Genomic DNA, 22244 nt, shown 5'->3' on the forward strand with positions numbered 1-22244 from the left:
GCAAGGTGACACCCACCTCTCTTCCCCTGCCCCTGCGGTGTGTTGCAACGCGGCTCCAGCTCAGCTCAGCGCGAGAAACTTTACCTACATGTCTTCTCTGTGACTTCGACTTTTGTATCACGAGACGACGATGAAGATTTCCTCCTCGCGTGTTGGACTTTAAACTTTGATCAGCGCGTGAATCCCGGAGGACTCAAACGTAAGACTTTAAAAATACTTCATATTAAAGCTGTTGGTGTGTTTGTGAAGCAGATTGAGCTGAAGTGAGGGCGGTGAGAGGCTCACACGCTGATGTTACTTTCACGTTGAATCGCTGCGCTTCAGTGGCTTAAAATAGAATCAGAGACACGATAGTCCAGCTGTTTCCCTCTGATGATGAAGACTTTCCCTTTGGAAACGTGTCGCATGCTGTTTGGTTCCCGGAAAAAGAAAAGAAACTTTATTTAAATGGTCCAAAGGGTTGGATGTCGGCAATATACCACACTATCCACATGGAGAGAGCATATTGTCATGTTGAAGTCATGCGTCAAAGTGCTGTAATGTGGTCAGAGTGATTGAAGCGCGTCTCATATTGGACTTGTGAGCAGGGGAGAGGTTCACGGAGAGACTGACTGTGGAAGAGAAACTTTCATTCATCACAGTCTGACTGAATTCACTGTCAGCGTGGCTCAAGGTCGACGTGTCCCGCCCTGTGGGGAACTTCTGTAAACAGCCAGCAGCTGTGAGCTGCCATAAACCGGCCAAAACATCCATGCACAGAAGAGATAAAACAAAATCAAAGTCACAGCAACAGGGAGACAATAAATATGTCAAACTGGGGAGATTAGATGGCTTGTTAAACTTTCTCTGACCTGTTCTAGTGTGGAAATAAGGGGGAAATGAAGCCTTTTCTAACATTTTAAAAACAAAACTCACTGCCAGCTTCTGGGCTATAAGCCATGTTGGTTTAAATTAAGAAACTACTTTCTATAGCTCACTCACTATACTGAATATGTGGGAATAAAGTAGAGAACAAACTGGTGGTTCTTGTATTTAACAGAATAAATTAAAGGTCCAGTTTGTAGGATTTATCGTGGTATATTGGCAGAAATGCAAAAATGCTATAGAAAGTGTGTTTTCTTTAGCGTTTAATCACTTACATAAGAGTTGTTGTGTTTTCGTTCCTTTAGAATGAGCCGTTTTTACCTCCATGACATGCAACTGTACGTCCTTGCAGAGCCAAACAATGCTGCAGCCATAAACTCCATCACCACCTTTTTTTTGGCGACAGATGAATGAATGAGCAATAATTTCTTAAAGTTAAAAGAAGACAACTGAAGTCCTGCTTGTCAGCCCTAAAACAAAAAGAGAAACGGTGCCTAATAATCTGAAGGAATTTAACTCCCTGGATTGAACAGGAGGTGACAAGTCTTGGTGTGATCCTTGATTCAGATCTAAGGTTCAGGTCCCTTAACAAGATGCAGAAAGCATCATTTTTCCACCTCAGGAACTTCGCTGAGGTACGACCGTTTCCAAATGAAAAAGATACCAAATAATTGATTCATGCCTTTATTTCAAGCCGACTCGACTGCTGTAACGCACTTTTTACTGGCCTCCCAAAAAACACCACTGAGAGACTTCGGCTCATTCAGAACTCTGCAGCTCAGCTACGAACCAGAACCGAGAGGAGAGAGCTCATCAGGCTAGTCTGAGCTGCTCTACACTGGCTTCCTGTAATGTTTAGAATTTAAGCTCCTCCTCCTTGTATACAAAGCTCTTCATGGGCTGGCACTGAGCTACATTGCTAACTCCCTTGTTAACTATTTGCCTCCAAGAACACTGCGATCGTCTGCTGCTGTTTTATTGGAGGTTCCCAACAACCAGGGGGGTGCAGCCTTTGTCCATTACACCCCAAAGCTATGGAACACACTACATATAGATATCAGGGAAGCTAGCTCGCTAATTTTTTTTAAAAGACAGCTAAAAATGTATCTGTTCACTTTAGCCTTTAACTAGCTCTGACTTCCTGATACAGGTCTGAATCTCTTTCTATTTACGCGTCACGCTGCTGCAACTCTTTTAAAATCTTACTTGATTTTATGATTGATAGTTTTACAACTCTGTGATTTTATGAACGAGTTCTCTTTTATGTTCATTCTGTCTGTCTTCATGTGAAGCACTCAGTGCCTGTACTGCCCTTATTGTAAAGCACTTTGTGCTGCACTTCTTGTATGAAAGGTGCTATATGAATAAAGTTTATTATTATTATTATTATTATTATTACATAGAGAGCAGGTCTTCATTTATGGAGATCACCATACTTACTGCCATGTTCTACAGTAGCCCAGGACGGACAAACCATACACTGGCTCTACATAGATGGGAGTTAGCGGCACCTATGCGACAGGAGTGTTGGAAAAACATAAATCTTTAATGTGAAACTGCTTTATTCAGTGTTTTAACTTGTTTGAATCATCAGGTCTGTTTGTTTTGGAGAGGAAGAGACCTCTGTAGAAAATTTGACTCTGACCGGTAAAAACCTCCTGAACGTTTGGGTCTTAAGTTATCAGAGAAAAAGGTGAGCACACATTAGCAGGTGCTGGGCTAGCAGTCTGTCTCCAACATGCTGAACAACGTCACGTCACAACACTGATTTCTATTTTTTACCAGTTTTAATCGCCTGGTCCAACCTTGACCCACTAACCCTAACCTTATCATGATGTCTTGAACCAAACAGGCATGGGTGAGCTAATGTTAAATGCAGCTCATGGAGAGAACCATGATCTGTTTGGAGACCAGTAACAAGGAAGATGAACGCACACATGTAGATTAAAAATGTCAGTTAACATCACATAATGTGCTTTTTTTATTTTGTGGCAGGATTTTTCATTCACAGGTAAAACAGCACAGATATGATGGGTAATAAAGGGACTTGCCATGCCAGCCCCTTTAACTCCAATAGAGGTGGCACCAAAATCTGGCACCAGTGCAGAATTCGGGTGCTGTCATCCCACATGGTTTCCTTTTTTAAAATCAGGAAAAGACAAAACTTAAGATACTATGATATCCTAAATCTAAGACGATACCTAGTGTCATATCACAATATCTATATGGTATCAATATCGTGACCAGCCTGCATGCCAGCAGCTGTGCTATCAATGAGTTCCAGGTTGCTGTAAATGCATCCCTGTTTTTCTGCTTGATTCACAGAGAATTTCCAACATTCATCGGACAACGAGGGAGATAGTATCAGCCCTCTGTCCACGATGTCCTCCAAAGGTAAAAATGACTCGTGTCGAATATGCGGCGGAGCTCTCCAAGGAAACCAAAGGAAGTGGCTGTTTGGAGGCCAAAATAAGAAGACGGGTCAGCCTTGGACGCCGACAGGGTCCCTGAGAGAAGGACGTCTGTCCCGGTCCTCGCAGAGCAGCCCCTGGGGTGAGTCTGGAGCATGAGGAAATAAAGATTTTGATCACAGAGTTCAGCGTTAACTTTTTTAATTTACTCTTCACAGGCAGCACATTATCTCTGGCTTCCTCGGCGTCTCTCTCCAAGTCCCAGTTATCCCTGAGCTCCCCGCCCAAAGGGATCGATCTGCTCTCGGTGTTGACTCACATACTGGGGCAGTCTGTGCCACGTGGCAGCGGGCAGGGGGAGTTTGTGTGTGGCAAGTGCGTGTGTGTCCTCGAGCGGGTGTTCAAGTTTGACACGGTGATAGCCAGGGTGAGGGTGCTGTCGTCCGAGAGGCTTCAGAAGCTGATGCAGGAGAGGGACAAGATCAGACAGTGGGTGCGGCAAAGCTACCAACACAGACATCCGCAGGAGATCCAGAGCAGGGGCAGCACCAGCGAAGAAGATGGAGAGGCGGAGAAGGAGGGCTACAGGGAGATGCTCAAAGAGAACATGGCACTCTCAGAGTACGAGTGCTGGTCCGAGAAGTGGGACACGTGCCCGTATTTTATAAGAACAGGTAAAAGATGCAGAAAGGGCAAAGGATGCGAAGGCTGTGATTCGTTAAGGGTGTCCGACTCGGATTACGAGTCTGTTTGTGGGATTCCTCGCCGCTTGCCTTTCCAACCCTTCTCCCCGTTAGCGTTGTCACGGGACAAATCCCAGAGCATGCCCCTCCACTGGCAGAGGGTGTCATCCATCAGCTCCAGCCAGTCTTCAAGGGTGGGGTCCACTCTGTCCTTACAAGAATCTTCCCGCACCGCGTCCATTCAGTCTCTGGACTCTCTTGATGACAATGACCCGTTTGACTCGCCGGGGTTTCAGTCGGCCAACTTTGTGCTGAAGGAGCTGAGAAGTATTGAAGGGAAGCCGGTGAGTTCGCCATTAGGGAGTAGGATCCCAGTTCTGAACAGGAAGTACTCAGGAAAAGTTGGAGAGGTGGCGTCGCCCTCAGTGAACAGGGTGCTGCACTTTGGGAACGTGGAGAACGGAGAGGATGAAATGGATGAAGAGGACGGGGATGTCCTATCAGAGCTGAGGGACGAGTTCATGCCTCTTCATCGAGAGGTGAGTGTCATTCCTGTCTGCCTCCCATCAACTAACAAAATGTTCTGTATGTACAACACTGCTCAAAAGTTTGCAATCAACTGTCACGTCAATGATTTCCTTCTTTCCTTCAATAATTTTTAGAGATAAAACCGATGTAATTGCAAAAAAATGCAACATGTTTCCCGAGCCTTACGGGGAGAATACTGTTGTATTCCTTTTCCCCCAAAACCCTTTGATTTTGAGTTTGTTTTCCAGTCTAGAGAAGCGTAATTGATCCTTGATCATTAAATCACAAAAGTTCCATGGGCTGTAAATATTTTGGAAACCTGCAGTCTGCTCAGTGGATAGGTTTGAATAGGTTTAAACTGTGATCTGTCAGTCTGTAGCAGTGGTTCTCAACCAGGGGTCCCAGAAAAATGGGTAATAGTTTGTTTTCAGTGAGCCCAGTGTGAGTAAAAGTCATAAGAGTGACTATTCTGATCACAGGTTTCACTTCCTCCACAGTTATCTCCTCAGCTGTAGTTGATAAATATAGAATTGTGGTGTTAATCATATCTAACAACCAAAATCTTTTCAGATGGAGGTCCCTGAAGCAAAATCTTATCACATGGAGGTTCGTGACCTAATGTTCAGTTTAGTTTATTAGGATCCCCTTTAGCCACTGCATTACAGCAGCTGTTTATCCTGAAGTCCACAACAACTTTATATTTGTGACAGTTTACAAAACAACTCACAAATAACACTGAACAAATAACAGGATTCGACTGAAACATTGTCACAGAAAACAAGAGCGCTCCTGGTAATACAATAATTACCTCCGCCAAGGAGGTTATGTTTTCAGCGGCATTGGTCTGTTTGTCTGCAAAATAACTCGAAAAGTTCTGAATGGATTTTGATGAAATGTTCAGGAAAGGTTGATAATGGGACAAGGAACAAATGATAAAATTTTGGTGGTGATCTGTTGAAGCGAAGTGGATAAAATAATAAAATGGCAGGAAATCCGAGCTGCTGGGCGGAGGTCTGCGCTCTCCGAGTGCTCTAGTTAAGATAAATGCTTTATCATGATTTCATCTGGTAAGTCACCACCAGTTTGGGGCTAAATTTTGCTCTGATTACATGATGATGCTCCATTGTTGTAATTTAAGACCACGTGTTTACATAATACTTTACATTCACATCTGTATGTGTCCATACACACATTACATGTGCATTAAAAGGAATAGTTCCCAGGAAAAATAATATTTTCACCATGCATGAAGTTCAGTACAGTGTATGAATCATATTATATAGGTCATCTTTTCTTGTAGTCTCCTTTGGAAAACACAAAAATATGATTAGTATACTAACAGAAAACCTAATGTGTATCAATGTTGGGTTCTTAATACAAAAACAGTTGAGGATCACTGTCTGAAGTACCCCTGAGACTAATTTTCTGTTTCTATTGTGAGGTGCGAAGAAAAGCTTTGCTAAAGCAACATGTCGCCTGTTAATTCGGCTTGTTATCGTCATTATTGTGCACTTGACACTGAAACAAGAACCTGTTCCTATTTAAATCTTCACCCATTTTGATGCAAAGCTTCCAGTTTCTTTTACCAATGACTGCTGATTTGTTCTTTTCATATTCAACTGTTGCTTAAAGGCATCTTTGTCCCTTTCAGTTGTCAGTTTATTTGAACTGTTGTACAGCGTTTTGTTCTCCATGTGCAACATATATTTGTAAAGAGGACTTTTACAACCCAAAAGCATGGCAGACCATTCAGGGATATAGAGTAGTTCCCTCAGACGTCTGACTGGACCCTGTGAAGCTTTCGTGTCAGGAGATTTTTAACTTTTGAACAACAGTTAATGTATTAATGGGAGAACTCTGACCAGATGGCGTGTGCTGTAAATATTGACACACTGTGCTGTAATAGTTAATCCGGGAGCAGCTGAGGTCGGTCCAGCAGTCCAACAACATCACACCTAAACATATCACTTGTGTTTTTACTTAATGATACTCCAACTCAAGTTTACTATGATTTTTTTATCATTTCAGAGCACAAATGGCAGGTTTCACCATGTTGTCAGGCACCTGCGAGGCCAGCTGGACCAAGCTGTGTCTCGCATCAGGACCCTGGAGGCCGAACTGAAACATGGGAGGAGCAAACCAACTGAAGTCAACGGATCAGAGGATTGGGCCCCTGTAAGCATTCAGTTTTTTCTCTCACACACTTCATTTGAGATGAACGTACTTTATGTTGAAAGAGTAGTTTCACCTTTTGGGAAGTGTGTTTTTTGCTCTCTTGCCAGCCAGTTAGCATAGCCTAGCATAAAGACTGGACACAGCAGGAAGCAGCTAGCCTGGTCTAGGCTCTGTCTAAAGTAGGGCTGCAAAATATGAGGAAAACATGCAGCTAGATCTCATAGACATTTGTGAAATGACCACAAACTCTTAACATCGCATTACATGGTGGTGGCACATAATGTGTTAAATTATTTGGTGGCAGCACAGTTGGGTTTGTGCACCAAAACATCTGGTATAGAAGTTTATATTTTTGGTTAAAACAACTACATTTGTTATGTACGGGACATTACTATGTAAAGGAAGCAAGTATGTTAAGATAAAAGAAGTTAACATTAATTTTTAGTTTCACACTGGACATGAACAGCGGCTTCCTGGGTGAAAGCCCTGTGTATGTTTGACCAATTCACAACCCCTGCCTCCTCCCTATGCAGAATTTCTTGCTCTTTATACTACGTATAGAGTTGTAACATTAACCATCACCCGCTGCATGACATCAAACTAGAGAATTCATGTGTCTACCACGACAGAGAGTCCAAATTGGGTACGTTTACATGCACACAAATATTCCCCTATTATTACAAATATGACAACGTTCTGAATTTGATTGCAGTCATGTAAACAATATAATCTGTTTGGATATTCAAAATTAGGCCTTTTTCCGAATGTATCATTTTCCGATTAAGACGTGTGGGATATGCCGGTATTATTCGTGTTTTAAAAGCATTATTTGGGCGTGTATACATCACATTGAGAATATACGTCTCAGCTGGGGTTTGCAACACAAGGCTTCTTGCCTGTTTATGGTCAGCTCTGTGTTTTATCATGATACGTTACACACAAAACAATTTGCCAACAGTTTGCAAGGATGTAGGGTAGAGATGCACGCTGAGAAGAAAAGCCTACATTTCTGGTTGCCCGAAGAATCTCACCTACTTTCAAACATTATGAAAGACTTGGGTATCGATAGGTTTTTGGATATGCGCAAGTAACGCAACACCGACCTTTTCAAGAAGGTGGTTCAAGGAATGAAAGAGGAAGGTTGTGTTCACACAGTTGAACAAGTCCTCCACCAGTAAAGAAAACTTTTCTATATATATTTTTATGAGAACATTTTTATTAAACTTTAACAGGATTACACAATATTCACAACAGGAGTCAAACTTTAAGCATATATATGACGGGTACAAAGCGTGAAATCCAATCACAATCCTCCCCATTCCACTAACCCCTAACAGCAGGAATATTGTCAATAGGACGGCCCTCTATCTCCTGAATAGCAGGAAAAATGACGGATGAGCTAAAAGTCAGGCTCCATATTAAAAGAGAGGGGAGATGCCTGTGTAAAAGGCACTTTTAGAATAATCAGGTACTATCAGAGTATACACTGACAGAAAGCAACGAGAAGAAGAAACAAACATTTTGACAGATAGGGAAGTATTTCAGAAAGGGAACCCTCACTATTTGGAGTATTTTATCTGAGTTACAAACTGAGTAGCACATCTTTCAAGATTCAGGCACGACATAATGTCGCTCATCCACTGGGCGTGGGTGCCTGGGCAACATCTCTCCATCTGCTGCCTGTCTGGCCAGCAAAGAGGCAAAGACAGCGTACGGTATTGGATCAGAGTCAGGTGTACATCTTCCTCTCTGGTGTTGCCAAAGAGGGTGACCAGAGGGCTGGATTGCAGGTCAAAGTTGAGGGTTGAGGATTGAGGATAAGGTTTGGAAAACGTCATTCCAGTATTTTTCAAGTCTCGGACACGTCCAATACACATGAATAAGAGGAGCCTTGTCCTTCAGTATTTGTCACAACCAGGGTTCTCATCTGGGTAAATCACTGTTCTATATTTTGACATGATAAACAACATGTTAGGGCTTGTTAATTGGAGTATGCGTGACTACATGTAAGCTGGAATACTTGTTTTCATCAACCGTGTGAACATCTTAGTGGGATTATTGTCTGTTTCAGATAAGGGCAATAACCAGAATATTTCGTGCATGTAAACGTAGTGATGGACTTTGGCATTGTTTCCATGGATCCGCACACGTTCAAGTATGAACACATTATGTACCGCCGCCATGTAATGTGGTGCTGAGCGATCGTGGTCGTTTCATGTATTTCTGTGAGGCGTGGTTGAAAATACGCAAGATGCACTAAAGTTGAGTATTTTGATAACTGTATTACTTGCGATATATAAACAGATATGAAAGTGTAATGAGTTTTCTGCTGCTGCTAAAATTGAACTCTCTTTCATAAAACTTATAATATAAGCTTGAATAGTTTATAAATCTAGAAATACGGGGAAAACAAATGTAAACTCAGTGATAATCAAAAATAAAATAAATACAGGTTGAGATGTCAGTGACGTTTGGATGCAACAGACATTTACCCGCACAGTTGTTGCCTTTCAAGCTTTTTTTCTTCTACACAAGAAAAACAGGTTTATTACACAGAGCAACATCACACAGCAGCTCCTGAGTCACATGTCCAAACAGCTCCATAAACCACTCTGTGAATGTTGACTGAGCACAAATACAGCGTTACGAAAGGAATGGAGGGAGGGTGTAGTGTGTTTTCTGTTGAAGGGTGTGTCCGTTTTTCCTCATTTACAGGTGCAGATAAAGACACACACACACATACACACAGCCTCTCTCTGGAATCCTCCCCAACCGGTGGAGTTTGCCCCGGGCTCAGTAGTCTCATGATAGAGGATATCATTATAAAACACCCCAGCTGCTTTGTAGAGTTCACATGACCTGATCTGAGCCCGTCATGTGAACAGACAGGGTTTAACATTAGCAAGAGTTAATGTGAAGTATGTGGGAGTAGCAGCAGGTTTAAACATTAGCGGTGTTCAGTACATGTACGAACTAATCTTTTATCAACGGATTTGTCAGCTCAGCTGTGATTCACCACTTTACCTCATAAAAACGCATTAAAAGAGAACAGAAACAGAAACAATCATAACCAGTTGTAAATTACAGCCTGCCGAGCTGTTAACTTTATGTATAGTGGTTGTGTAGGCTAGTTTTGCCCTGAGCTAAACATGACAGCTGGGCTGACAACAGACTGAACATCCTACTAAACTGATGGCTATCTGAAAGATAATGTGTTCACTTGCTGTTGCAGGCACTGAAGTGCATTTAAACAGTGTGACTGCTTATCTCAGGGGAAGAAAGTGACAAAGAGACATTCACAGAGCTACCTGTAGAGCCAGCATTCTTCATACTGACAGAGACTCCAGAGGATTTAGACACTGAAAACCAGACATATTTGCTCAGGGTGTTGCCTCTGATTGCAAAGAAGATGATTACAGTGTCATGGAGAAATATGAACTAAAGCCACCAGCTGTCCAACAATGGAGGGAAAGATAGAAAAGTGTTTAAGTGGACACACAGCTTGTCTGTAACATTAGTGGAGGGGAGGAGTTTGACTGCTGCTGTCAACATGTAGTTGAAGCCATGTATACAGATGTGACTGTGATTGTGTTTAAGCACATGTACAGCAGGAGTGTAAGAAAATATCAATACATTTCAGTATCACAGTATTATGTTTTGTGATACAAATTGATTCTCAAAAACACTGCATTGGTTTTAATTAATATTTCATCGTAGAATCATCATCTTTAGATTGCGTGCTTTCAATCTGAAATTCAATTTTTAAAAGTTTGAGTAAAATAAAGCTAGAAATTGTTTTATTTCACAGGCTTAAACCAGAGAATCTTTTACATTTTTGCATGATAAATGACTTAAAGCTGTTCTAATTAATATTTTTGCATAAAAAATGGATCAAAAGTTGTACAATATGAAGGGTGTCTTTTTTCTAGTGATCTACCTCTCAGATGACCCGGGACACGTCTGCTTACCATCACCAGAGTCAAAACGAAACACATTTTTGCTTGTGCTGTAGAGTGGCTGACAAGATCAGCACCTATCTAAACTGTTGCTGGTTAATTTTCTGTTGACTGATAACTGATTAATCAACTAATTGGATCAGCTCTAACATTAACATTGTCCAAATATTGACGTATTGTTTTATCTGTGGTGAAGCTTAGGTATTGTAGTAGCAGGGGAGGAGGAAAGACGGAGCACACTGTTTAATTACTGCCTTTAATTGTGCAAGCAGACTAATGTTTCGTATCGTGGTAGCACCGATGTAGAAACATTTCACATAAAACCCTGTAAAACTGCAACTATTAGCCAATTAATCAATAAATTGACTGAAAGGAAATTAATCTGCAACAATTTTTATGCTAGATTAAGCATTTAAGTATTTTTTAAGCAAAATACCAGATATTTGATGGTTTCAGGTTCTAAAATAGGAAAATATGCTGCTTTTTTGTTTGTTGGTTTGTTGGACAAAACAAGGCATTTAATGATACTGTGAAAGGCTTTTTTCACTGTCACCTGGTGTTTTTCATAATTATTAGTTGTGGCACCTAAACTCAGGCCTTAGGATCTGGAGTATATCTCACTCAGCAGTTCTCCAGAGTGATTCATTAACACAGTTTGACTTTTAAAAGGAAACCATTGTCATTTGTTTCCCTCTTTCCTCCAGTTGCTCCAGGAGGAGGGTGGCAGCGCCCTGCTGCAGAGCCTCGGTCACTCCCTGCACAGCCGGGAGCGTCTGATCCAGGTGGGTGAGGTGATGAGGGGAGACAGGACTCAGTCATGCACACAGCAGTGGAATCTTCTGCTGCCGCTGCTGGAGCTCTGGCTCAAAGCTCACAGGAATGTTGTTTGTCTTTTGAAGTCACTGTACGGCCTTAAAGTGGCAGTGCCAAAACTGCTTTGTCTGTTCACCACATTGTAGCGGTGACACTGAAGTATGTTTTCTTAGGCTTTGATCATGACTGCTTTTATTTTTAGCTGCGTGGTAGGTTGACGATTTACAGCAGGGATTTTATTGGACTGTTGATAGCTGTGATGCGTGATAGCTAAAGGGGCTAAAGCAAACAGGACTGTCCTGTCACAAAGACAACCAACGACTTTCTTATCTGATGCAAAGGGTGCTTGAATGAAGAACACTGTATAAAAGATTATCAGTAAGTGACTATAATAAAGTCCCTGTTGCACTTTTACTTATGGTTTTATATCCTGTTACACTGATAACTTGTTTTATTTGTGAAAAATCTGTCTTAGTAGTTGAGAAGATCAAACCGCACCCATATTTATGGGTGTCTCAAAGATTTCAGTCCTGGTTTATTTGGTGACACCTGTAGTTACTCGCGGTAACAGCAAGTGCAGTTTACTAGACTACAGGTCCCACTGTACTAAAGGCAGCAAAACAAATTATTGTTGAGTTAATAAATAAGTCAGGCAATAAATTATCCTTTATCCATAATTTTAAGCTGCACACAGCACGAGTCTGCAGACAGCAGGGTTGCTTCACTAAGTTGGAAGTATGCAGCCTGCAGCTCACTGTGGCTGCTCCTCACTGTTTCATTGCTCTTTGCAATATTTCAAACAGATCCCCTGTCACAAAATGGCAAAAATGCCCATTGTCTTGTTTTGTAGAAACATTTTTGATGCATGAAAGCGGTCAAGTGCTAAGCTCAATGTAAACACACTGCATTTTCAGTGACTACTTCATGTTAAAAGTCTTAAAAAGGCGAACATCTTTCTTACCATATAATGACGAAAACTCTGTCTGTCTGTGTCTGTTCCACGTTTTTCTCCTCACTGACTTGGTCAATCCATGTGAAATTTGGCACAGTGGTAGAGGGTCATGGGAGGATGCGAATGAAGCAATATTACATCAATTGGCCAAAGGGGGGCGCTATAGCATATCTCGTGCCCTGTATGTCGTAGAGACATGAAACTTTGCACAGAGATGCCTCTCCTCATGAGGAACAAATTTGCCTCAAGAACCCATAACTTCCGGTTATATAGATTTTCTGCCATTTTTAATTTTTTTTTTTTCTCTTAAAATCGATCTCTTCCTAGGAAGTTTGAGCGATCTGCATGAAACTCGGTGAACATAATCTAGGGACCAATATCTAAAGTTCCCTCTTGGCAAAAGTTGGAAAACTTACTAAAACTGAGCTTCTATAAGGCAATGAATATTGCGGAGGGCGTGGCTCATCACATAAAGGTGTAGAACATCTCAAGGGTTTCACCCATCACCACGCAACTTTGTAGGCATATGACCACACATAATCTGAGGGGACCCCTCCATTATTGACCCCATCAAACAAAATGGGGGCGCTAGAGAGCTAATTTCTTATCTAGGCCTAACCGCCATACCGATTTTTACTAAACTTGGTAGATATGTAGAACAGGACACCTCAAGGTGACTGGAGAAATTTAACTCTAACTGGCAACTGGGTGGCGCTATAACAACAGAAAAATGGCTAAAATGCAACAGATCGCTGTGGCTGCAATCTTACTATCAGATTCACAAAAACTCTGTCTGAATACATTGCTCTTCTTAATGGGTTCAGTTGACTATTTAATCTGCAATTTCCTATGACCTGTATCCCAAACACACACTATGTGAAACTATCCATGGGCAACTGTGCACTCAATGGGTATGGACTAGTTCTTCATGAATTGAAGAAAATTGGTCACTAGCTCACATGCTCAATCACCATTGTTACTTAATTCAGTAATAGATAGTTACTCAATAGACATTAATTCAAATGAAAATCTTTGACATTATTAGCTTGGTGTAGCATAAACACTGGAAAAGGGGAAATGGCTGACCTGTCTCTGTCCCAAAAACACAAGATAACATGTTAATTAGTGAGCTGGCTGACAGAACCAACCAGCTGGTGGCTGTGGCTTCATATTTACCACACAGACATGAGAGCAGTTTGTTTTTTAAACACTGCACCTAGCTGGGTGTTGTGTGAGTCTGGTGGTTTGTACAGATTTTGAGTTTCAGGGTGAGTAGATAAATGTGGTTGCTTGTTTGATGGAGTTTTAGATTTGTGATGGCACTGCCTGATGTTTGCGGTGGTTCTCATTTACATACATATCAGCTTGGCTCTTGCCTCTACAGTACCACAGTAACACTTGAGTTATTATGTTACTGTGTACTGATTCATGCTTGGCTTTATACACTTTGCATTTTACAAAAAGCCACACTTAGGTAAGCCTCAAAGGTCCAGAGTGTAGGACTTAGGAGGATATACTGGCAGAAATAGAATATGATATGATAGCGGGTTTTCTCCAGGTGCTCCAGCTTCCTCCCACAGTCCAAAGACATGCAGGTTAACTGGTGACCCTAAATTGTCCGTAGGTGTGAATGTGAGTGTGAATGGTTGTCTGTCTCTATGTGTCAGCCCTGTGATAGTCTGGTGACCTGTCCAGGGTGAACCCTGCCTCTCACCCAATGTCAGCTGGGATAGGCTCCAGCCCTTCCACGACCTCTTACAGGATAGGCAGTTACAGAAAATGAATGAATGAATGAATGAATGAATAATAACTATGTTTTCTCTCGTGTATAATCATCTGAAAATAAGAATCATTATGTTTCTGTTACCTTAGAATGAGCCATTTATTGCTACATAGGGAGTAGTTCCTCATCTAAGGTGATCACCATGTTGCACTGCCATGTTTCTACAGTGGCCCAGAACAGACAAACCAAACACTGGCTCTAGACACAGCCATTCGCATTAGTCAGAAGCCCCTCCATAATGAAAGCGTCAGAAAAACACTGAATTTTTGAGGAGAAACTGCTTCATTCAGTGTTTTTACCAAATTGAATCAACAGGTCGAATCTCTACGGATAGTTCAGCTCACTCTTGAACAAAGAATACGTAAGGAAATTTAACCAGGAGAGGTTTCAGCTGGTTGCAATCTGCAACCCTCACCGCTAGATGCCACTAAATCCCCCTAAATCTTACACACTGTTCCTTTAAATCTTTAAACTCCCACATAACAGTGCAATTAGTTGAGCATGTTTGCTATTTTGCACTAAGCTGACAGATGTTTCCTCTCTAGCAGGAGTGTATGGGTCTGATCAGGAGGCTGTGTGTGGAGGAGGGAGCAGGGACTGAGCTGGCCGACAAGCTGACTGAGAAACTGACGGAGAATCTGAAGGAAACGCTCTCTGTCAACAAGGTCAGAGCTGATGCTGTCCTTTCCCATACATGCTTCATGCTGGGTCTGCTATGATGACACATATTACCCACTCACTAAAGCTCAGTTATCAGCATGAGCAGACGGGCTTTTGCTGATAGTCACCAGACTAGATGCTGCTGTCCCTGAAGGCTTTTGTATTAGCAGTGCAGGTCTTGTGATGGGTGTTTGCTTTTTTACCTCAGGCCTGCAGGAGGTTTTACCAGTCTGACAGTAGCATGGCAGCAATTTCCTCCAGCACTGTGGAGAGATTTGTCTGGAATTACACACTGTGTTTTGACTTTTGACTCCATTGTGTCTGTCACTAAATCACACAAAAATCATGCAGATGTTTTGACATGACCTGACTATTGTTTTAGACTGGCTGGAAAAATTGGGAATAGAAACATCACTTTAAATACATCCATATATGTTCTTCTGCTCGTCCAGGCCTGAGTTGTGTTGGTTCCATTATCTATATTGTTAGAAATTACTCTTATATGCTGCTGGCAAGTCTGAAAACAACAATAAATTCAATGCTGTATCATCGCTGCTGGTTTTCATATTTTGGCTGGTATGTTTGTGGAATAATTATTCTGTGTAGTATTTAAAAGGTCTTTAAAAGTATTAAAGTTAACATAGTAAACCCTGCAGAAACTCTCACCCCAAAATCAAAATACATATTTTTCCTCTTACCTATACTTCTATAAATCAATCTAGATTGATATATCTGCCGAATAGCGATGTCTGCCTCCTGTTTGTTCATTCTATCCTTATCTAAACAAGGTAGAAATAAAAAATGCACATGCAGTCATTAAACTGAACACAGGGTGGAGCATTGTTGTGCGAAGGGCATATAGGTACGCTTCAGGTGATGAGAATCAGGTGTGGAATCTGGAGGCCAACAGTTTTTGACCGTGTATAACTGAATTGCTGAATGGTATAATGATCACATATGGACAATGCTGTCACCCGTCTGTGTTGTGGTGAGCATGTATATATTGTATTGAGAATAAATGGATTGCCAAATCCAAAGAGATGAAGCACTCTGGAAAAGCTGAACCTCTGGAATGTTTGGTATTTTTGCTTTAAGATTTACCCTGCAGGTGTATTTAAATCTAAATCAGATGTAACTGAGATGTTTTGTGATCTGTAGGCTGCCCTGCAGACTTTGAGCTCTGAAGTGACAGAGAAGGAGAAGAGCATGGAGAAGGAGATTGAGGCGCTGAGGAAGGCTGGAAGAGACCGAGAAAGAGACCTCAACACACTCAACACCGTGCTGCAGTGCAACCAGGATATCATCAACGTACGAACACACACACACACACACACACACACACACACACACACACACACACACACACACACATACACACACATTAGAAACCAGGGATGGAATTGCATGTGTTGTTCAAAACACACACATACACATTCTCACCACATTCAAGCAGCGTGTACAGTTTCACTCTGTCCCATGCACAGTTCACTCTGCATGTACTTGGAAGTTTTCTTTAGGTGAACCTGCATTTTGTCTTTGCTCCAGGACCTGCGAGTGGCTCTGGGGGAGAAGGAGCGACTGCTGCAGGAGGTGGAGAAAGAGAGGGAGGTGTGGAGACAGAGAGACCGGGCCCTCACTACTGTCCTGCAGGAGAAGGACGCTCTGATCCAGGAGCTGGAGAGCTGTCAGAAAGATGTGCAGGTGATATACAAGGGTGTAATTTGGAGATAGGGGATATAGTGTGTCTCCCTCACTCTTCAAAGGGATACATAGTGTTCACTTAATATCCTCCATTTTTTAAATAAAGTTACAAAGCTTTTATTCTCTCTGTATTCTTAAATGAAGGAAACTGCCACTCACAACATGTCATTTTCCTCCACACTCTCTCTGACTCTGTGATCGGTTAGGGGTTGGCAGAGGATAGAGAGGGAAACAGCGCCACCTTGTGTGAGGAGGTCACCAAACTCACCACCGCCCTGCAGGAGTATCAGGACATGGTGCAGGTGAGATATTAACATGAGGAAAGGATTTAAAAGTTTAATACATTGGAGAGAAAAAAAACAAAAAGCTGCCAGCGGTTTTTCACCTGACACTTTCATATTTGAGAACTAAAGATGTGATGCAAAACTGATTTAACTGGTTTAAAGTAAAGCCGAAATTATCCGTTGGTTAATCAGTTAATCCATTTGCTTTTCTTTGTCATTTATTAAAACTAAACATTTTTTGGTCGAACAAATCAAGACCTCTGAAGTTATCATAGTGGGCTCAGAAGTTGGATGGATGGTTTTTTTTAAATTATTTCATAGATTAAACAATGCATCAAAGAATAAATTAAAGATGAATTGCCAATTGAAATCATAGTATGAAATGGCAACCAAAATATACAGTACAGTCACACTAGTACAGCGTCAGCCGGCTGGAATGAAGCAGGACATGAATTAATTAAAGGAAAAATGAATTACTGTTTTTTGTACAGATTAAAAAAATGTATGTGTGTTATATTTTTCTATGCTCCCATTATGCAGATAATTGAACAACTTCTATAACACAAGTAACAACACTTTTGTTTGATTAATATTTGAAATGTGATCACTAAATTTATAACAGTAAAGTGTCACACTGACTGGCACACACAGACAACACATCATCTCAGCCTTTCCAACTATGCCTTTTTCTTTTTCACTAGAGTCAGCAGGAGAGTCACAGTCAGACGGTGTCCTCTCTGATGGATCAACTCAGAGACACCCGGCGGGAGCTGAGGGAGAAGGAGAGGGAGAAGAAGGAGGCCGATAGAGCGTGGCAGAACAGCAGAGAGGACAGAGACAGAGAGGAGAGGAGACTGAGGGACAGCCTGGAGAAGAGAGACAAACTTATTGAGGTAAAGTACTGCGTGTTGTCTCAATATTCGGTGTGTGCGTGTCGACAAGGAACGAGATGTTTGTCTAATATACTGTAGACCACAGAGCTATATTAACTCAGAGTTAACTATAAAGCCACATTTTCTTAATTGAAAATATCAAACAGCAGTATTGTAACACTGAAAAATTTAGAAACGTATGTGATATAAAATCCCACCCATCACACTTTCATGTTCACCCCTCCTCTTCCCCAAACTCCCAAAGAAAATAAATTAAAAAACTTAAAATTGAATTAGTAGCTAAATCGTGTGTATACTTACAAATAAAATATAAAATACACATACATGTATGAAATGTATAAAATTATATCTAATATCTTTAGAGCTGCAACAGTTAGTCAGTTAATGACGAGTTCATTGACATAACATTAATCTGCAACTATTTTCATAATCAATTAATCGTCTTTTTCCATGCAAAATGAAAAATAATTTAAAATGTGAGGATTTTCTGTGTTTCTCTATTTTCTGTCAGTGTAATGTGAATACTGAAAACTGGGTTTTGGACTGTTGGTTGGACAAAACAAGGAAATCATAATTGTGTTTTCTGATGTCAGATTGAGCCAATGATTAACTGATTAACTAAAGAAATAATTGGCAGATAAATTGATTATGAAAATAATCCTCAATTACAGCCCTAAATATCTCTCCCCACAAACGTATTTCATTTTAAGTTCATGACGACATGCTGCTAAATATGAAATATTTGCCAAATATCGCCTAAAGGCACTCTAACAATTATCAAAGTATAGTATATTTGAAGGCCAAACATTTAACAAGAACAAGTCAATGTCAGATGGTTTTGTTATGAAGGCTGAAAATATCTCGCAGTACAAATGTTGTTGTGCCGGTTTGGTTTGGTCACTGTAATGATCTTTAAATTAGCTGGATGCTTGTTGAGATGATTCATCGAGTTACTATTGTTGTGCACAGTGTGACACTTCTCTCCTCAACATACCACACACTGACCAGCCCTGTCTGTGTACTCTATTCAAGCTCACTTAAATGCAGCTGTGATTATAATAATGATATAATTGCCACTGAAGGTAATTACTGTCAGAAGACGAACAAGCAAGAAGTACAAATACACCCTGAGCCACTCCAGCACAGTTGAAAGGAAAAAAAAATCTTCCTGGTAATTGGAAGCCCTTTTTGTTTTTGGTGGTGTTTATATTTTTACACCTCCACACTGGCGATAGACACGGCCGGAGGCATTATGTTTTCAGGGTGTCCATCTGTCCGTCATTACCATTCTTGTGAACGCAACATCTCAAAGACACCTCAAGGGAACTTCTTCAAATTTGGCTCAGATGTCCACTTTGAGTCACTGATAAACTGATTAGGTTTTTGTGGTCAAAGGTCAAGGTTGCCATGACCTTGATTATGTTTCATTCTTGTAAAAGCGATATGTCAAGAAGGCATTGAGGGAATTTCCTCATATTTTTCCTCATAACGTCCACTTGGACTAGAGAATGAACTGATTAGAATTAGGTTGTCAAAGGTCAGCGTGACCTCACAAACATGTTTTTGGCCATAACTGAAGAATTCATGCGGTAATTATGACAAAATGTAGCACAACTGTCTAAAAGGATCACATGATGAAGTGATGACATTTGATATCCAAAAGGTCAAAGGTTAAATTCACCGTGACATCATAATGTTATGCAAAAATACTTTTCTGGCCATTATTTAACGGCATACCTCAGGAACAGAGGGGGAAACATTTGGTTGGCTATTCTAACGAGTAAGCTTGCCAATAGGCTCGAATATTGTTCAGTAACACAGAGCTTGGATAACATCATTTTCAGTTGCAAATTCCTTTTGCCAACCTAGCTAGCAAGCTAACTCGCTAATATTCTAGTCTATCAGCAAGTTAACTCTTTAGCATAGCCTATCTAGTTAGCAAGCTAACTCGCTAATATTCTAGTCTATCAGCAAGTTAACTCATTAGCATAACCAACCTAGTTAGTAAGCTAACTAGCAAATATTGTAGTCTATCAGCAAGCTTACTCATTAGCATAGCCAGCCTAGTTAGCAAGCTAACTCGCTAACCCTGCAGTAGCTTACAAGTGTTAAGTGTTGTTAAGTGTTACTGTATTTTGTTTAATTGCACTAACATGAATTTATAAAATTAGCTTAGCTCTGAACAAGCACAAAGGAATTTTAAAAGACGCACAGGAGCAGCACACTGATGATGTCAGAGGGCTGTGATTGATTGATTGCAGTGTTGATCCTGGAATGGGATGTGGGATGTTGATCCAGGGGCATGTCCTACTTGGCAAAATCACATTGTTTTCACAGACATGCATCTAAACTGTAAGTGCAACTTGACTGGTTATTTTTTTAGATTAAAAATGTTTAACAATGCCAAACATCAGTGCCAGGTCTCAACGACAAATCTTCCAGCCACAAGATGTATTTTGATTAAAGTGAGAAAGTAATTCTCAAATAATATCGAGTTAAAAAAATGAAGCAACCTCATCTATTTCTACCTGATGATAAAAAAAAATGAGAAAAGTGGGTCAACAAAAATAATAAAAGTTGAGATAAGTTGGGGATATTATTTTTTTTCTTCCTACTGTCAGCAAATCTTACGAAAAGACAAAAAAACCATTGCAATTAATAGCTCCTGTGAACAATTCTGTGTGAAATGTGTGTGATAATCAGAGCTTCATTATAAATACTTGGTGATAGTGACTGACATCTTTTATTCCTCTTCCATGTAGCAAATCCTGTTGGATGCTGAGGAGCGGGACCATCTGTTCAGTGAGCTGCAGCAGAACCTGCAGAACAAACGAGAGCCTCTGACTGCCATCAAACACACACTGTGATAGAGGACGACTGCTGTATTGGCAACATGCAAACTAACTGCACAGAGATGGAGGATTATTTTTGCACTTTCTGCACCACCTTTTTGCGTCTTCAGCATATTTATCGTGGTGTACATTAAGTCTATTTATTTTTATCATTCGCAGACCTGCTTTGTTTTAGTAATTTTCCACAATTACTACTTAACTATCTGGAGTGAATCAGTAATTTCAGACTTAAGAGAGTCGGACAGCCTGATTGTTGTCAGTATGGATGTCAGGTATACCTTCTTGTAGCTGGATGTTTAATACTTGATTTAAAAATCACCAGATTACTGTATTAAGTTAATTTTTGAATGTAATGGGTCTAATGGTCAGGCAGTGATTAGATTTCATTCCATGCAGTAGGATTGCTGAGACAAACATTTCTGAATGGTGTGATTGTTCGTGGATCTGAGTAACATTTATTATGTCCTTTAAGACAGGGCCAGGTACGATATGTGAAATCTGAAATTAACTTTCTCTGTTCTGTGAAGCTCTTTGCCTTCATTGTGTTCGTCTTTCGACTTTATCGGTACAGAAATGACAATTTTTTGTTTACAGTGCTATGATAGTGCTCATGGAGGAGAACACTTAGGACCAAAATAATATTTTTAACCCTTTTTTTCTGCTTTTATGCATCTTTTTTTTCAGTGTTTACATGTCTTATATTGTTGTTCTGGGACTTATAACTGGAGACATTTTCTTTCTTTTAGCTCAAGAGAATTAAACACTCTGATCCAAATAACTCAACAGACGGTGTTATTTCATGAACTATCATGTATGCTTGGTGATGCCGCTGGTTCTGGGAGTTTTTCCCCAATCTCTATGCCCATTACAAAATGTTATTAAAAAATCTATTGAATGTTAGTTAAAATAGAAACAAGATTTGCCAGGATAGTGTAAAAATAATTTAGGTCTGTGCGTGCAATGTCAATGAAAGAGATACATACCAGCAAGGAAGAGACTAAAAATGACCACAAAAGGATAGGAATGAACTGCAAAGAGACACAAAAAAACTACAAAAAAGGGGGAAATACAACCAGAAAGACACAAAATGACCTCAAAGAAACACAAAACGACTAAAAAAAAGACAAAAAGATTAAGTCAAAGTGATGCAAAATGACCTCTAAGAGACGCAAAATGACCAAAAAATGAACTCAAATGAACACGAAATCCTCTGAGACACAAAACGACCATAAAGACCAAAAATTAACTCAAAGTGACACAAAATGGGTACAAAGAAACACAACACGACCAAAAAAGACAAACAAAAATTAACTCAAACTGACAAGACTATCTTAATGAGACACAAAACTACCAAAAAAGACAAAGAAAATGCTCAAACTGACACAAAATTACCATAAAGAGATGCAAAACCACAAAAAGATGCATAATGACTTCAAAGAGATGTATAACAACAACCAAAAAAGAGGCAATACCAGGACAAAGTCTGTGTTTCTTCCTGTGTAGGTCTTTTGCATATCTGTGTTCAGGGGTGTCTCATGACCTGTCCATGGGTTTATGTGGTTATAATAATAATAATAGTAACATTTTTTTTTAAATTTTTATTTAAATTATTATACATTATGTATATAAAAATTAATGACGACATAGTTTCTGAATTTATTGTTGGGGGGGGGGGGTGTTAGTGGGTTC

The 22244-nt window shown here is 40.4% G+C and overlaps 1 protein-coding gene across 2 annotated transcripts; it reads left to right on the forward strand.

The window, feature by feature from the left end:
* si:ch73-95l15.5 (putative leucine-rich repeat-containing protein DDB_G0290503) lies at nucleotides 1–21338 on the forward strand. Of its 2 annotated transcripts, none has more exons than XM_049583934.1 (11): nucleotides 1–199; nucleotides 3190–3417; nucleotides 3494–4497; nucleotides 6515–6661; nucleotides 11322–11399; nucleotides 14711–14830; nucleotides 15984–16133; nucleotides 16371–16526; nucleotides 16733–16828; nucleotides 17512–17703; nucleotides 20466–21338. In XM_049583934.1, the coding sequence occupies exons 2-11, from the start codon at nucleotides 3246–3248 to the stop codon at nucleotides 20568–20570; spliced, it is 2220 nt and encodes a 739-aa protein (XP_049439891.1). In that variant the 5' UTR covers nucleotides 1–199; nucleotides 3190–3245; the 3' UTR covers nucleotides 20571–21338. The 2 variants fall into 2 exon arrangements, with proteins under 2 accessions (XP_049439891.1, XP_049439892.1); XM_049583935.1 differs by having other exon boundaries at nucleotides 2–199; nucleotides 14714–14830.
* Nucleotides 21339–22244: the final 906 nt, after the last annotated feature.

This window comes from Epinephelus fuscoguttatus, linkage group LG8 (genome assembly GCF_011397635.1).
Source record: "Epinephelus fuscoguttatus linkage group LG8, E.fuscoguttatus.final_Chr_v1".
Lineage (NCBI taxonomy): Eukaryota > Metazoa > Chordata > Actinopteri > Perciformes > Serranidae > Epinephelus > Epinephelus fuscoguttatus.